Source organism: Natrix helvetica (genome assembly GCF_964273705.1).
Source record: "Natrix helvetica genome assembly, chromosome: 6".
NCBI classification, from domain to species: domain Eukaryota; kingdom Metazoa; phylum Chordata; class Lepidosauria; order Squamata; family Natricidae; genus Natrix; species Natrix helvetica.
Window position 1 is genome coordinate 67,562,468 of NC_138553.1, and position 18,039 is coordinate 67,580,506.

General features: G+C 38.2%; 1 protein-coding gene across 1 annotated transcript in view; it reads right to left on the reverse strand.

Annotated features, from left to right (window-relative positions):
* Window positions 1–91: 91 nt before the first annotated feature.
* TRABD (TraB domain containing) overlaps window positions 92–18,039 on the reverse strand; it is a 30,240-nt gene continuing 12,292 nt past the window's right edge. Inside the window, exons 6-10 of the mRNA XM_081957220.1 lie at window positions 16,633–16,743; window positions 14,207–14,346; window positions 7,220–7,392; window positions 5,709–5,820; window positions 92–3,235 (exon numbers count right to left, since the gene is read on the reverse strand). Coding sequence (XP_081813346.1) covers window positions 3,058–3,235; window positions 5,709–5,820; window positions 7,220–7,392; window positions 14,207–14,346; window positions 16,633–16,743 — 714 coding nt within the window. The 3' untranslated portion in view covers window positions 92–3,057. The remainder of the gene's footprint in view (window positions 3,236–5,708; window positions 5,821–7,219; window positions 7,393–14,206; window positions 14,347–16,632; window positions 16,744–18,039) is intronic.

An 18,039-nucleotide genomic window follows, 5' to 3' on the forward strand; every position in this document is an offset into this window, starting at 1 on the left:
TATCCCACGATATCTATTCATGCATACTGCAGAATTCTGGGATATACATAAACAAATAGCCAATACATTTTTAAAAATAAAACACATACAATTTATTGGTAAAGATGAGATACCTGAATACAGGTCATTTTTATTTATTTTTGGCAAGTGGAAATACATACAGCACAGCGTGCCTCAAGTCCATAAATAGGCATTAATCCATTCAAGTTAAGGCATGTGTTTGCCATGAATCTTTTAATTATCAATTACGAATACTTCAAAGTAAACATTTAATTTACCAGATGAGGAAAACACTGAATCCTATCCTTGTTTAATGTGAGCTAATTCCCACTAAACTTAATGGGAGTTATTTCCCAGTAAATAAGAGAACTGTGCTTGAAAATTGAAAATACTATAAATTGTTCAATGAACTAAGGTGTAAATGGTAATACTCTATAGTTCCTCCGTTCAGCTTTCCAATTCCTCAAAAAGTAGAATAATTTTCACAGAATTTCCTTGTAAACATTTGATTCAACTTAAGTGTTAAAAGTGAAAGGAAACTCCAAGAATTAACATAATCATTATACTCTGGTTTATTAAACACTGCTTGTACATGATACGTTTAAGTAGAATTTCTAGCCATGATCAAAAATCAGTATGAGGAATAGTGACACTACCTTTGTATACATGTTGATTAAATCTCCCATCATTTCATGAATCAGACTCTCTGCTTGTTCTGATATGTTTACCATGAGGGGAATATATATATAATTAAGGCTGTTTCTCCCTCCCCCCTTCCCCCAATTGTACAACTATTGTACAACTACTTTGATTCTTGAATTCAGATCCCATATGATGGATCCATATTCTTCAACCTTGTTGGTTGGGAATGTTGAGAGTAGAAATCTCACATCTCTGATGTCTACTACTAGACTGATTACAAAGATTGTCACAATCCCAAAACAAATTGTTTCTGATGCAATTAACTAGCAAGATCAGGTTGCTGCTTTTGTAGATAAAATAGCAGCGCACAGTGCCATTAAAAAAAAGAAATTAAACTTCCATTGGCAGTATTTGTCCCACTTGCTGCTGGGGAACACAGCCCATTGGACTTTGGTTGGTTTACCACTCCTAATTGATTTCAAGAAAACCAAGGTCCATCCTCACCAATGATGATATTTCTCTACTACAAGATCAGCAGTAAGAAAACTAAACAAGGCAAGCATAGACCTGACTGATAGCCAATGGTGCTTAAGTCCTTGTCTTTCAGTGGGATCTAAGCACACTTCTCTGTTCCAGATTATGCTAAGGAAACAGAGATGAGACCAAGGACCTTTCAAAAACAGGTTTCCAATAGCCCTCAGTTGAAGGTTTTGATTCCTATGTTTCCTGTGCTAAATATGCAATCAGAGCAACTTCTTTGTTAAGGAAAACAGTTGCTAAGTGAAACCACAACTGTGCTTATGATCTTACTTCAGCTCTTCTTTACTTTACGGTCATAAATGCAAGACTAAGGACTTTTGCATCACCATCGTAATTACTATCACTAAACAAGACAGTCACTAAATGAGATCCACTTGTCATTTCAATCACTAATTGTGCACTTTTATCCATCTTCCCAAAAGATGAGAAGAAATAAGGTTATTATTTTTTTTTGGCAATTCAACGCAAGTTGTAATCCTAAAAATATGTTTTCAGTGGGCTGGATATTAAGGTTATTGTGATCTGTAGGGAGACAGAAATACACAATCCTAATTCTAATGGCATTTAAATATACATGACAGGTTTTTAAAAAATGTGATGTTAAAAAGTTCAATTAGTTGAAAAGTACCCATAATGTAATGTTAGCAAAATCCAGACAATTTAAAAACACTAATATCTGTTAAAATAACATTCCATTTAGTCCTTTAATCGGTATTTTATTACATTCAAATGGAATTGTGATAATAGCTCACATGGTATTCAAGAAATGAAGGATAAATTCTACATAAAGAGCTGTTCCAGATTTTTTCCCCCAAAAAGTAGGAATGAAAGGAATGAAAAAGTCTGCAGTATAAATGTATAATTTTCTCAGTAATTTTGAAACACTGACATTCACGTTAACAGAAACTGAGGGTCCTATAAACATGGGTTTTGTAACAGAAACTGAAATGAAGGGGGGGGGGAAGCAGATAGGCTGCAGCTAAACTTTTTATTTAAGGGGGGGGGAGGATTGTTAGAGGCCTAAAAGCAAAAGCATGATCCAGCCAAGGTTCTGCACTCCTGAATAGGAATTGTATAGGCCTTCTGCCTTATACAATTTGAATTTTAAGTGCTTAATTTTGGCTGGATCACGCCTGCTTAGTAATGCTAAAGGCAACTTTTAAAGCAAGTAAGGCTTTCCAAAGATAACAATTTTATCAACAATAGCCAGCATATTTGTGATATTCCAATTTTTCTTTCAGTTTTTTGTTTTGTTTTTGTCTTTTAAAAAAGCCACCATGTATAAAAGATTTCCAGTAAGAAGGAATCCTTCCAAAGATTGAATAGCTTGGCTCTAGGAAATATAACTCAGTATTACTGATAATGAAAACACACATTGTATGGCCCACTGTGCTTTCTAATTAGAACACAATTCGCATAATTGTTTTTCTGTTCCTTTGACAGACAAATCAAGGGTCACATCAAACTCAGCATTTCACCTGTGCAAGCTACAGTGATGAGAAGAACTGTATAGGTTCTTGCAAAAGTTTCATTCATTTTTTTAGGGTGCTTGTTGGACATTACCAGATCATCGTATTGGGGCTTATTGTATTATTTCATCATCATAAATATGCTACATACACATATTAATATAAGATATGTGTACATATTCTAGGTACCTTATATTGGCATATATGTTCATGCCACACATTGTATTAGATTGATAGGAAAACACTTAATTGTATAGATCGTAGCTGGTGTAGCACTTAATGCCAGTCCAATGCTTATGCAGTAACTTGGCATCAGAACAGACTTTGGGACAAAAACTCTCTTGCTTTGTTTTCCAGTTTCCTTGTATATTCCATTTTGTCCCAACCAGAAGCAGAGTCTCCTGAATCAATGCTGAGATTTTACGTCTATCAGTTTCTGAAGATACTTCTGTGTAATGGGCACAGAAAGAATAAACCGAAGTGTCCTGTGTCCCATCCGATAGCAGCCGTAGCCCACCAGTCCCAATATTGTTGCCTTTATAACAAACTTTAGGATTTTACTGGATGTGGATGGAGGAGGCACACTAAAAAGAGGAGACAGGGAGAAAACAAACTTAATATCCAAACAGGTCATCAGAAAAAGGACCAATCATTATTCACACCAAATAATATCATAGCTGCCATTAATTTCACAGGCTTCCATATATTGAATCCTCTACGTCGGTGGTTCTCAACCTTTTCTTCACCACAGACACCCTTTAAATATTTGTTGTGGCCCACCAGCAGCCAGCAGAGGTGGCAGCAGATTCGGACAGCGAGGAGGTTGGGGAGGAACATGGGCCAGTCCTGAAGTCTGGGGAAGGCTCTGAGGAGGGCTTTGTGTCGGAGGCAGAGAGTGAGCCAGAGCCGTATGCCAGTTATCAGCTGCCTTCAGAGTCAGACATCAGTGAGGCAGGCAAACAGCTGGAGCCTGTTCCCAGTGTGCGCATGCGCAGAGTTGCCAGACGAAAGGAACAGCTTAAGAACAGGAGTTGACTTGGGAGTAAGGCCACAGGGGGACAATGAATTCCCCCCCCCCCCAAGAAATAAAACATGAGCAAAAGGGGAGTGGAGTTTGCAGGAGACAATTTGTTTGCTTAATTGGTTCATGACTCTCCGAGACTCCTTGCCAAGTTTGGCAGATTAGCCTGGCAGCTCTCCAAGCCAGATAAGATTTGTGAATATAAATCCTCCCTTGAAAGACTTTGCTGGATGTGAATGAGCAGAATTCACAGTAAATTAATGAAAGGCGTTTTTGTCAGGACATTGAGTTTGTTTATGACCTTCCTTGCCACCATTGTTAAATAAATCCCTGAAGTTGGTTAAGTTAGTAACATGGTTTTTAAAAAATAAATCTGGCTTCCTTGCTGACATTGCTTGTCAGAAGTTTGCAAAAGGTGATCACATGACCCTGGGACACTGCCATTGTCATAAATACATGCCATTGGCTAAGTACCTGAATTTTGGTCACGTGACCACAGGGATGCTGCTTTAGTCACGTGACCACAGGGATGCTACAATAGTCATGTGAAAAATGCTCATAAGTCGTGTTGTAATTTTGAACAGTCACTAAATGAATGGTTGCAAATCAAGGATTATTTGTACCGCTTTTTACCTTATTTTTTTGGAGTATAAGACGCACCAAGATTTTGAAGAGGCAAATTAAAAAAGTTTTTGCACCCTGCAGACTCCTAAAACGGCCCGTTTTTTGCAAAAATGGACCCGTTTTTTGTCAAAAAAAGGGCATGAATAGCCCTTAGGAGGCTTATAGCATGCTACTGGGGGCTGGGGGGGGGGGAGGTTGAGCAAAAAATGGCCCGTTTTTTGCTCATTTCTGCCTTCCCCAGCCCCTGGAGCACTCTGGAAGCCTCCTAAAGGCTATGCACGACCATTTTGGTGAAGGGCGGGTTTTCGGGAGGCCAAAAATGCTGTATTCATTGTATAAGACGCACCATATTTTCACCCTCTTTTTGGAGGGAAAAAGATGCGTTTTATACTCCAAAAAATACAGTACGTCTCAATATCTACATGTCACACATATTTTGGTCAGCCTGGAGCTCTTCTGTTTCGAGATCTCATTTCTACTGCTGTTTTCACCATTTGTTTAATGTAGGAAATTGCTTAATAGGTTAATAGCTAGCCATACCCTGACGAGAGCTAATTAGCTCGAAATAGATCTATACTAGTCTCCCTTTATTTATTTATCAGTACAAATACAACACAAATATAAAAAGGCAACATTAAAAATAAAAATATGGTTTTCTGCCTGCATGGTCTTCTGTGATGAGTCGAAGGACAGAAAGAGAGAGTAGTGACCTTCCTCCCATATTTAGGCATACCAGGGGTTGTAACACAAATACATACCTATTTCCCTGGCTCAACTGATAAGGAGGCAAGCCTGTGGCTTAGTGGCTAAGACTCCTGCCTAAGATATATACAGCCCGGGTTCAAATCCCAGTAAGGGTATGGCTAGCTGATGAGAGCTAATTAGCTCAAAATAGATCTATACTAGTCTCCCTTTATTTATTTATCAATACAAATATATACATCCATCCATACATATACATACACACACATACACATACATACATACATACATACATACATACATACATACATACACGCTAGGCAAATACCAGGCAAGCAATCAATCTTCAACTCTACACAGGGAACCACAATGGAGAGAGAACACGAGAAGAGAGAGAGAGACGCCTTTACATGGCCTCTCTTATATATATGGCTTCTGAAAGTGTCAGTAAACCTGCTGACTCATCCTCATGTCATCATCTCGGTTTACAGCCTTACAGCAGCTGGTCAGTTATTCAATCGTCATTACCCTAACATTTTTCCTATCTAACCAAGACCATTTTAACAGAAGATAGTGTGATAATTGCACCTGTAATATTATAGTTTGCACCTATGCCTATTCATCTGCTTTTTTGTTTTTATTCTTGCCTCAAGGTAACCGCAGCCATTTAACTTGTAAGAAAAATAACCAAATCTAACCGAGAGAATTACCTCATTATTTCCTGGATATTCAAATCGGTGTTCCAGTTCTTTTCAATCCCCGGTACGTGACCCATGCCGACCACCCCAACTACAACAGAAGGGACGCATCTTCTAGGTTCAGCTATGATGGAGACCAAAATAAACAATAATTGGCATTATCAATGTTAATCATTTACAGCATTGATTTAGGAATTCAAACGAATGCATTGTTTATCACAAGTCAATATAGGACCAACAGCACTCTTGGGAGTTGTAGTTGAGCATCAGGAGATCCAGAGGATCTCCATCCTTAGTTCACAGAGAATGAAAGCAAGTCTCCCTGATACCAGTTTTGAAGCACAGATTGTCTGCCTGCAAAACACAATCTGTAGCATTCAGCTTCTATTCTTTTCCTCCCTCTATGATCAGAGTGAATAAAAATCGATGACTTTTTTTTTAAAAAAAATAGGATTTTTTAATTTAGATCGGATTTTTATTAAATTTATTTTAATAAAATGCTTTTGGAGTAAAAAATCTATCTAAAGATAGTTTTCTATTTAAGATACATTAAGAATTTGGTTTATTCTGTATGAAATGGAGCTTAGTTATGTAGTATGAGGCTGTATATTCTGCTATATTGGGACTGTCGGTGAGTCAACAGTGGGTCAGAGGAGCTGTGGGACAGAGATGACAGTTGCTCTTTAAAAATTATGATTTAAAATTGACTTGATTTAAATCAAATCCACCCTGTCTATGATAGATGTCACAGGATAAGCATTCCAAAATAGAAGAAGGAAAAAAGAGGGGGAAGAAGAGACGGAGGAATTTGGTTGTCACCCATGTATACATCTGATTATGATCTTGTTTGAAGAAGTAAGCAGTAACTGGGTAGCAAATTTCTGGATCACTTAATTTACTGTCCTAAGTCATGATTTGTTCAACCAAGGTGTCTAAGCTAGATATATAAAACATATCAAACTTGATATGAAGACAATAACTGGGCTGATTCACTAGACTAAGCTAGAATGTCAATTGATTATTTTTACTTAGTGCAATGTAGGAATCCAATCACTGTAAACAATGATTCATGACTTACCAATATATGATTTGAAAATCATGGTTTAGCAGGATGCGCAAAACCATTCATTGACACATCCATAAAAAAAGATACAGCTTTGATGCTCCTAGATCATATATAGATATGAGTATGCTCTCAGAGTTGCTTCAGTCCAATTGTGATTCTTAATGTGATATTACATATGTGAATAATCACATGATGATTCTAAATTTAAACTTAAGTTTACTGCTTCTTGGCCTTTTTGGCTGAGATCAAGAATGTTAAGTTACGTTTTGATTTAATCAATTTTGACAATCTTGACAAAGACCAAAATTGCTACCTAAGAAAGTTTTTAAAGCACTCCATAAACTCTTTGCTTAAGCTGACTCAACTGTTATCTATGCAGCTTTCCTGAGAAACAACACAGCATAAGAGCTGCTACCGTTGTATAATGTATATTTCGGGGTCATGCACTTCAGCATACCTTCAGAAGCACGAGGTAGTTCTGTCCTTTTTGCAGCTTGCTTCAGCATGTAGGTCAAATAAATATCTCTTTCTGAAACAATCGTTCGGTGAAGATCTGGAAATTCTCCAATCATTTCTGCCATCATTTGCTCTAGTAAATCCTTTTGTTTGCATTTCTCCACATCATCTTTACTGAAACAAAAATGTCTCAATGTCTTCATTACGTTCTCAGAGGAAAAAAAGGGAATGGAAACTGGAAACTAAAACAGTTACAATGAAATAATAGCTAATTGATAAATTAATGAGAAGTATACAAGTAGGAATCAATCACACACATTAGAGCAGGTAGATTGATGTATGTAGTAGTAGTTTTTCTTTTTAAAGGTTTGCTGGTACATTGCAAATTCACTTTCCTTAGATAATAGAAGATACTTATTTAATAAGTAATACTTAATCACCTGGAGTGGAATACAATGCCAGTGTTTTTCCTTTATTGCAAAGCAGTTTTTTGGAGGAAATCTGCATAACTAATGTCAAAAAGAAATGAGTAAGTTGTTTTGGATGTTATCTAGAAAGCAATTTCTGTAGGGAAAAAATCTATGGATTATGATGGAATTTATATCAAATGAAAAATTACTGATTAACATGTTTGTGTCAGAAATATGACATTTTTGTTTATTAATCATTGAAAATTATTTCAGGTACAAATCTTAAATACCTTGACAAATAGGTTTCTACAATGTTGTATGTATGTATGTATGTATGTATGTATGTATGTATGTATGTATGTATATATTACATTCTATCTAAAATGGTATCAACATTATCCTATTTTGCACCAATAACTGTTTTCTCACTGATGGAACTACCGTATTTTTTGGAGTATAAGACGTACTGGAGTATAAGAAGCATAAAGATTTTGAAGAGACAAATTAAAAAAAAAGTGTTTGCACTTTGCAGACCTCCCGAAAACGTGCCCGTTTTTTGTCAAAAAAAAGGGGGCATGAATAGGCTTTAGGAGGCTTATAGAGTGCTCGGGGGGGGGGGGAGTGCAAAAACGAGCAAAAAACGGCCCATTTTCGCTCATTTCTGCCCTCCCCAGCCCCCAGGAGAACTCTGGAAACCTCCTAAAGGCTATGCATTGCCATTTTGTTGAAGGAGGCGGGGTTTCGAGAGGCCAAAAATGCTGCATTCAGTGTATAAGTCACACCCAGATTTTCACCCTCTTTTTTGAGGGAAAAAGGTGCGTCTTATACACCGAAAAATACGTTAAACTATTTATTTATTTATTTAAAAAAAGAGAAGTTCAGGATTCACCTCCTATTTATAAATTATTAATTACAAAGTACTGTTTTATAAAATATTGGGGGGAAAGATCTGGTGTTCTCTTTTCTAAATACTGGGGGAAACATCTGGTGTTCTAACTATAGTGAAAGAGCTACGGTGGCGCAGTGGTTAGAGTGGTGGTGCAGTGGTTAGAATGCAGTACTGCAGGCTACTTCTGCTGATCACTGGCTGCTAGAAGTTTGGCAGATCGAATCTCATCAGGCTCAAGGTTGACTCAGCCCTTCTATCCTTCCAAGGTGGATAAAATGAGGACCCAGATTGTTGGGGGCAATATGCTAACTCTATAAACCACTTAGAGAGGGCAAAGCACTATGAAGCGGTATGTAAATCTAAGTGCTATTGCTATAGTTAGTACAATATCAACTTGAATCCCAAAGTATTCCAACTGTACACTTTTTTAAAGCACTCATCCTCTACCACAAGTTGTAAAAGATAACAAATGACTTCTATAACACTCAACTCAAGCAAAATTGTAAACTGCCCAGTCACTTGTGTGAAATGGTGTAGAAATTTGATAGATCAAATCTATTAACAGACTTATACACCACTCCACAGTGCTTTAGAGCATTCTGAGTGGTTTACAAATGTGCACATATTGCCCTCAACAAACTGGTTCCTCATTTTGCCGACCTTGGAAAGATTGTTATAAATTATGTATGTAGTTTATAGATCCATGAAACTATAGACCTATCAGCCTGACCTCAATACCAGGGAAGATTCTGGAAAAGATAATTAAGCAACAAATTAGCGAACAAGTTACCTACAAGTAAACAAAGTAATAGCCAAAAGCCAACATGGGTTTGTCAAAAACAGATCATGCCAGACTAATCTTATTGTATTCTTCGACAAAGTGACCAAAATAGTGGACCAGAGGAATGCCGTCGATATAATTTACTTGGACTTCAGTAAGGATTTGATAAAGTAGACCATAACCTACTAATAGATAAAGTAGAAAAATGTGGCATAGACAGCATCACCACCAGATGGATTTGTAACTGGCTGACCAACCGCACTCAACTTGTAGTCCTCAATGGAACTGCATCTACATGGAGGGAGGCATGCAGTGGAGTATCCCAAGGCTCTGTTTTAGGCCCAGTACTCTTCAACATCTTCATCAATGATTTGGATGAGGGGATAAATGGAGAACTCATTAAATTTGCAGATGACACCAAGCTGGCAGGAATAGCCAACACTCCAGAAGATAGGCTTAAGATACAGAAGGATCTTGACAAACTTGAACATTGGGCACTATCTAATAAAATGAAATTCAATGGTGAAAAAAGTAAGGTCCTACATTTAGGCAAGAAAAACAAAATGCACAAGTACAGTATAGGTGGTAACTTGCTCAATAGTAGTAACTGTGAGAGGGATATTGGAGTGCTGGTGGACAACCATTTAAATATAAGCTAGCAGTGTGCAGCAGCTGCCAAAAAAGCCAACACAGTTCTAGGCTGCATCAACAGAGGGATAGAATCAAGATCACGTGAAGTGCTAATATCACTTTATAATGCCTTGGTAAGGCCACACTTGGAATACTGCATTCAGTTTTGATCGCCACGATATAAAAAAAAGATGTGGAGACTCTAGAAAGAGTGCAGAGAAGAGCAACAAAGATTAGGGGACTGGAGGCTAAAACATATGAGGAGCGGTTGCAGGAACTGGGCACGTCTAGTTTAATGAAAAGAAGGACTAGGGGAGACATGATAACAGTGTTCCAATATCTCAGGGGTTGCCACAAAGAAGAGGGAGTCAAGCTATTCTTCAAAGCATCTAAGAGCAGAACAAGAAGCAATGGGTGGAAACTAATCAAGGAGAGAAGCAATTTACAACTGAGGAGAAATTTCCTGACATTTAGAACAATTAATCAGTGGAACAGCTTGCCTCCAGAAGTTGTGAATGCCCCAACACTGGAAGTCTTTAAGAAGATGTTGGATAGCCATTTGTTTGAAATGGTATAGGGTTTCCTGCCTAGGCAGGGGGTTGGACTAGAAGACCTCCAAGGTCCCTTCCAACTCTGCTATTCTATTGTATTGTAAATTTTTCTAACACATTCCACTTTTAAATGTACTCCTTCGTTGGAATTGTGGATTTGTGTTGCTTATTTTTCTGGTGCTGATTATTAATAGAATTACTTTCAAAAAAGAATTTAGAAATGCCAAATTTCTTCAGAAACAGATCTATAGCAATAGCACTTAGACTTACATACCGCTTCATAGTGCTTTTACAGCCCTCTCTAAGCAATTTACAGAGTCAGCACATTGCCTGCAACAGTCTTGGTCCTCATTTTACCCACCTCAGAAGGATGGAAGCCTGAGTCAACCTGGAGCCTGATGAGATTTGAACTGCAGCTAGTAGTCAGCTGAAGTAGCCTGCAGTACTGCACTCTACTGTGCCACCTCAGCTATAGGTACAGGTAGTCCTCAACTTATATCCACAATTGAGCCCAAAATTTCTGTGCCTAAGCGAGATAGTTGTTGAGTCAGTTCTGGCCCAATTTACAACCTTTCTTGCCACAGTTGTTAAGTGAGTCGCTGCCAGTGTTATTCTAAGCAAGTAACATGGGCATACTGAAACTACTTTAAGTGTGAAAAATGCTAAGAAGTCACCTTCGTTGTAACTTTGGAATGGTCATAAAAGAATGCAGGACTCCTTGTAGTAATTAAGGGCAACGCAATGACCAGATGATGAAATAAATATTGAACGTTTTGTCATTTACTTTTGAAGGCTTAATCTTGCAAGACTCTTCTCTTTCACCTAGTGTCCAATGCAATCTGGACATCACAATGGTAGAAAAACATTCTTTAACTATGGTGGTAGCAATATAGCCTAAATTTATGTAATACTGTGTTTCCCTAAAATAAGACAGGGTCTTATTTTCTTTTGACCCCTGAAATAAGCGCTTGGCCTAATTTTCAGGGAGGTCTTATTCTTTTTGAGGCGCAGGATGCGGTGAACGTGGTTACCTCATGGCTGCTGCTGCATTGCAATATTTTCAGGGAGATCTTATTTTTTGGGGTGGGTTTATTTTAGCCATGCGCTCAAAAGCCTGATTGGGTTTATTATCCGGGGAGGTCATATTTTCAGGCAAACAGGGTACCCTCCTGCAAGAGAAACAACCTTTTGAATAACCCTTGTGCATATTCTTTGCACAGAGTGGAAATCTGGCTCAGGAGCAAGTTAAACCAGAACTGTTGGCAACAATGTGGTTGTAAACAAACTTAGTACGCATTTCTATTGCCAAGAATGGGCAACAGAAAATTAATAAAACAGCTGTTACCTTACTATGCTCACAGAGTGAGTGGGAGGTGTGGATGACTAAAAGTACACAAAACACGTTCTAATTATAAGATGTCACTTCTTTTGAGAGAAGTTCAGCCTTGCTTGGCTGTTACGTTTATGTCGCATATGCTACAACAGAAGACGTGGTACAGCTGAGATACCAAGAAGAAGGCCACTGGGCACAACTCCTTAGTCATTAGACTTTATTTCACATTATTCCTATATTAGCACAGCCAAGATAAAGTAGTATCCAAATGGGCCTGGTTTGCTGTTTGTGTTAAGTGTGACAGAAGAATTTCATTAACTATCTGATTCAGAGTTACAAAGCCACGCTGAGAAATAAGATGACATTTTTGGATGATATAGAGCAGTAACAGAAAAAAAGATGTGCCGTGAGTTAAATACTGCAAAAAAAAATCAACTCTGTATTTAATTTAGATTAAAACATTTGATTCTGGTCGTTTTACTCCATGAGTAATAAGGAGAAATTGCTCAATAAGAGCATGAATGGTGGAATGACAGGTGCTTAGTCATTTTTATTTCATCATTTAACACCATTTCCTTTTTAACATGGCTGATACTGTCCACAGGTAACTGAAATGATTGTATAGGGATTATTGGTTAAAAGTCACTAGACTTAATCTTTAACTCCGCCCATTCTCATCCCTGGGGACGGATCGATATATTTCAGATTTAAATTAGTCCAATGCACTATTCAACTAAACAGACAAAAGCAGATATAAAAATTTTGGGAGGTATTTTCATCCATAAACTACAGTTCCTTTCATATTCTTCTAAAAAGGAATTCACCGAAGTAAAATTATTCATTAGGTGCCAATATCTAATATATTTTATAAGATTTTTTTGAGCAACAAAGCCAAAACTTTTTTCTACTCTGCCTACACAAGACGGCTCTCTGGAAGCCCTGGGGACCCCGGTTCACACAATATCTCATCCATCTCATGTACACTCTGGACTTTTTCCTTCATTCCGCCTGAAATGCCAGCAGAAAAAATAGGGCTTTGGTGTTCAGTTTTACTGCGTGCAACCATTTACCAACTGATCAGTGGTGGGCTTTAATTTATTTTACTACTGGTTTGCTCATGCGCATATATGCACATGTGCGTGTGACTGATGCTTCTGCGCATGCGCAGAAGCGTCCAGGCAGGTGGGCAGAGCCTCCCGCTGCTACCACTACCGAACCGGCAGAAACTCCCCTTCTGCAACTGATGCTTATGAGCTAGATCAAACAGCCTAGATAACACTCTTGCACAAGCAGCTAGTAAGACTTAAATATAATAACAGATTAGTTGCAAAAAGTAAAAGCAAATCTATTTTTAAAAGCACTAGAAGTCCATGAAGGCAGCCTAGTCCACCGGGAAGTAAGAGCTCCTTCTAGTGACTAGATTCTACTCAATGACATGATAGTGGTCATTCTGAAAAAAATTGAAGTTTAACCATTTTTCTGAGACTCTAATTTTAGTTTAACCTCTATGTATTACATTTTCCTTTCGAGTTCAAACTACCCTTTTAATTTCAAGAAAGTACATAAAATGAGTAAAATAAACTGTTCTAAATTTCAGCTGAAATTGCTGATTTTCTCAAATGTGTTTTATATAATTAGATCCTACAAACTGGCTACTTGCACCTTTTACTGCAGAATATTTTGAAATGCTTAAATATATTGTACTGCTTTGAGTTACATTTTAAATGCAGATTTTGTTTCCCCTGGAAGTAAAAACAAGAAAGGCAACTTGTTAATCTCCGCAAATGGTCTGCACAATTAGTTAAAAGATAATTGAGGCATACAGTAGCATCTATTTGTCTAGTAACATTCCACTACTTCAACTTTCCTTAAGATTGTGGCAGAATAGTAATTCATGTTGGAATAAATCAGCAGTAGGATTCACTTAGGTTTACCACTGGTTCGCACAAGCCTTTCGGGCATGCATGCGGCATCGAAAACGAGGCTACATAGCACATTTTGCAGCCGGGGCAGGTGAGCAGGCGCACACACAGTTCAGCGCTACCAGTTTGGGCAAACCGGTTCAAACCGGCTGAATATCACCTCTGGAATAAATATTTTGTATATGTCCTTTTTCACACAGTGTATGTTTTACCCTCCGAATTGTTATATTGTTCCTGTGAGTTGCTATATAAATACTGTAGTCTAAACTACAGATTTATATCCTACTCAGGAGCTATTATCAAACCTTAGCCTGCCTACCTCAATACTTGCCCTGATTTTGCTACAGAATTAGCACTAAAGACATGTTATCTTCATCCACTTTTTCAATGCATTTACAAATATTTGCACAAGCCATCTTGTACCCCTTGAGAACTATGCAATATGTTCACTATTTGCCACACTTATGCCTACCTGATTGGATCAGACAGGAAACAGAGGCCCCAAGCAAGCTTCATTTTTTGCCAGATAGAAAGTGCAGCAATGGCTCTCTTGAATGTGACTGGAATAGGTCTATCTCCAAGATGAAACTTGCAGAAAGGCACTTTACTCGCCTAGAAGAGGAGTCAGATTAGCGCTGCGTAAGTTTTTAACAACAAGGATATACAATAATAGAGACATCAATGTTCATTTTTATCTTTGTTTACCAATAAAGACAAGCTGCCCATTGGAAGATCCAGTCATGGTTCAATATAATAATAATATTAAAGTTTGTATTTTTGGATCTACTGAATACCCAAACTAACCACAACCCAGGTTCAAGAGAAAGCTTTTGATAGATGTGGCTTCCTGCCAGTAAAATAATAACCTGATTTTGTGATATAAATGAAAATAAACAACTGGGGGTTTAAGGCCCAGGGCAAATGAAAAAACTGAATGGGTCTTGTGGGGGTGGATGGGTGGCAATAAAAACTTTTTGCAAGTAAAATCATTTCTGATTTTCCAAATTGCTAAAATGCTTTAGATTTAAGTCAGTAGAAGGTGACTAAAGAAAATGCACATATATTTTGTTTTTATACTATACAGACTGAAGCAGCAGCTAGACTTGGAACTTAAAATATATGGGATCAACCACACCGGGACAATTCATTTCATTGATCGAGTGAATCTAGAATACTTTTTGGATTCTGACTGCCAATATTATCTAGTAAGGCAACACCACTGTTTAAATTCAATTGAATGTTGGCTATATTTATCTCTCTCATTTTAGTTATCATCTATCAGATATGTTCAAGGGTCCAATTTTCACCAAAATTTTAGACAAATTCCCGCTAAGCTTAAATGTTCGAGAAAGGCTTAATTACCAAATACCCAGAAGTAATATTGGCATGAAGAAAAGCAAACAAGAGGACAGCTTTGGGCCCAGCTGTGATCTAACAACAGTGCTTCCCAATCTCAGCAACTTTAAGATGGACAGATAGTTTTCAACTTAAAACCATTTGTTTAATGAAAAAAAGTAACTTATGATCCATCCTCAGAGTTATGACCATGGCACCACCTACAGTGTCATGTGATCGAAGTTAGGGAGATTGTAACTGGCTCTCATTTACAGTGGTTGCAGCATTTTGGGGTTGTGTGATTGTGATTTGTGACTTTCCGAGTTGGCTTCTGACAAGCAAAATCAATTGGGAAAGCCTAATTCATTTAATGACTGTGTGATTCACTTAACAACTGCACGATGTGTTTAACAGCTGCAGTGCTTTGCTTAACGACTGTGTTAAAAATGGTCATAAAATCAGGCCCATGTGATGATTCACTTTGTTACCCTATCAATTTATGATGGAAGTTCTAATTTTGGTTGCAAATCAAGAACTACTTATAGGGGTTTCAATTCCCAGAATTCCCCAGTAAGGGCATTGCTAACTTTGCTAACATTGAAAAACACTGAGCACCACAGTTATATGCTAATAAATACCAGAATACAGGTAGTCCTCATAACCACAATTGAGCCCAAAATTTCGGTTGCTAAATGAAACATTTGTTAAGTGAGTTTTGCCTCATTTTACAACTTTTCTTGCCACAGTTATTAAGTGACTCACTGCAGTTGTTAAGTTAGTAACACAGTTGTTAGGTGAATCTGGCTTCCCCACTGATTTTGCTAGTCAGAAAGTCGCAAAAGGTGATCACATGACCCTGGGACACTGCAACCGTCATAAATATGAGTCAAGCATCTGAATTTCGATCACGTGACCATGGGAATGCTGCAATGGTCATGTGTGTGAAAAAGAGTCATAAGTCACTTTTTTCACTGTTGTTGTAATTTTGAACGGACACTAAATGAAGTTGTGTAAGTCGAGGACTACCTGTACATTGAAATCTCTTTCAAATTCTTTGGCTACGCACCAAATTACAACCCTTACAGATCCTTGATATTAGCACTGAGATTGAAACCTATAGTAGGGAGGCACAGACTTCAATGGGGGTCTAGGACAAACTCGCCGTGGGACTCTTCAAAGCTTATTAATTTTTACATTTACATACTTCTATTATAGGTGACTGTGTTTTCGTTGAAATTATTGCAACTCTTGTATTTCTGGATTGACTTTATTTTATTTTCATTGGTCATAGTTCAGTTGAAATTAGCTTTTGTATTTGTTGAATTGTTGTTCCATGGCGAGTTGGAGGCAGAGAGTTATCCCATTTTGTTCGATGAATATTTTTAAAGTTGTTTTGTTTTTTAAAATAATTTATTTCCATTTTTTAAACAATAGAAATTGTCCCAGGAGAATCTGATGAAACGGATGGATCTCTCCATTTTTTAAGCTGCTGCTACTCTTTTTTGTAATTCATAGTATTGCCTCAGGGGAAAAAAAGTATTGTTATTTTTATTTTAAACTCACTTCTTTGAAAGCTTCCCTGAATTCACCTCCGGGAGCCATTCCTAATTGTTCCGTGATATGCGCAGACACTTTCAGCAGCAGCATTTGCATCAATCCAGACATGAGCCCATTCTGACATGAGGGAGGAAGAGACATCATTAAAATGAATGCGTTATTCTTGAACTGAATAGAAGAAAAGGCAAATATAATTCCATTAACAGTCTTGTGAAAGCAGAAAAATAGCTATTCTATTTGGAGCTGGCTTACTACCAAATTTCCTACAAACATATAAAGGGTGTGTGCGTATGTGCGCAAGCGCATACCCACATACACACAGTCGTTATGGTGGTGATGATGAGCGGGGAGCACAGTGACAAGTTCTAGTCCTACCTTAGGCATAGAAGTTGTCTCTTTTAGCCCTTAACAGGGAGGTCAAAAACCGTCTATCTACCAGCCAGCACTGGATTAAAATGATAGCTTATGTTATTTATTTGGTCTCTAAAGTTGCCTATCTCATCAAGTGACTTTGGGCAGCACCCATCATAAAACATAAAAACAGTTTAAAACAAAACAGCACAAAATAAATACAAACGGTACCAAGTAAAACTGTTACTATGCATGGCAAGACAAGTAGGAAATGGGCCCCTTATCACAGGGGTCCCCAGCCCGTGAACTGGCACCGGTCCGTGGCAGGCCAGAAATCAGGCTGCGCAAACAAGCAAAGCCCCGTCCATTTGATGCAGACAGCACACAAAAGCACATCCTCCGGCCCACAGAAAAACAACCCCTGGTGCCCAAAAGATTGGGGACCGCTACCTAGGCCCTTGCACCAAATCTTCACAATCTTGCAAAAGGCCAGGAGGATTGGGGTCATCCTGATACCTGAAGGGAGAATATTCCAGAGGAGAGGAATGCTATGGCAGACAACGCAAGTCTCCAGGTTCTTTCTACCTGACATTCCTTTGCTAACAGGACCTGTAAAATGCCCAACCCACCTGGCTGAATTGGACGGGTAGAAACAACCACGAAGAGACAGTCCTTAAGGTAACATGGCCCCAAGCCATGAAGGCTTTCAAGGTGACTAGACTATGAGGTCATCATTTCTTTAACTAAAAAGAATGGCCATGAAGGGGAAGCAGCGGGAGCAGTAGCAACTTCTAACTTCCTGCCAGCTTCCCCATTGACTTTGCTTGTGGGATTCAGGCAGAAACCTTCCTTCCTTCCCCTTTCCCTCCCCCACCCTCCCCTTCACAGCAGACGGGGCTTGAGAGACTGGCTGAGAAACTGTTATGAAACATTGAAAATGAAGATTATGACTGCAGCAACAATGCAGCATCAGCCTGTAGTACGGCAACTATTTCCTCAAGTTTCATTCCCTTGGAGGTCGTGCGTCATGGATTTTGGACACATTCTATAAGTTAGCCCATT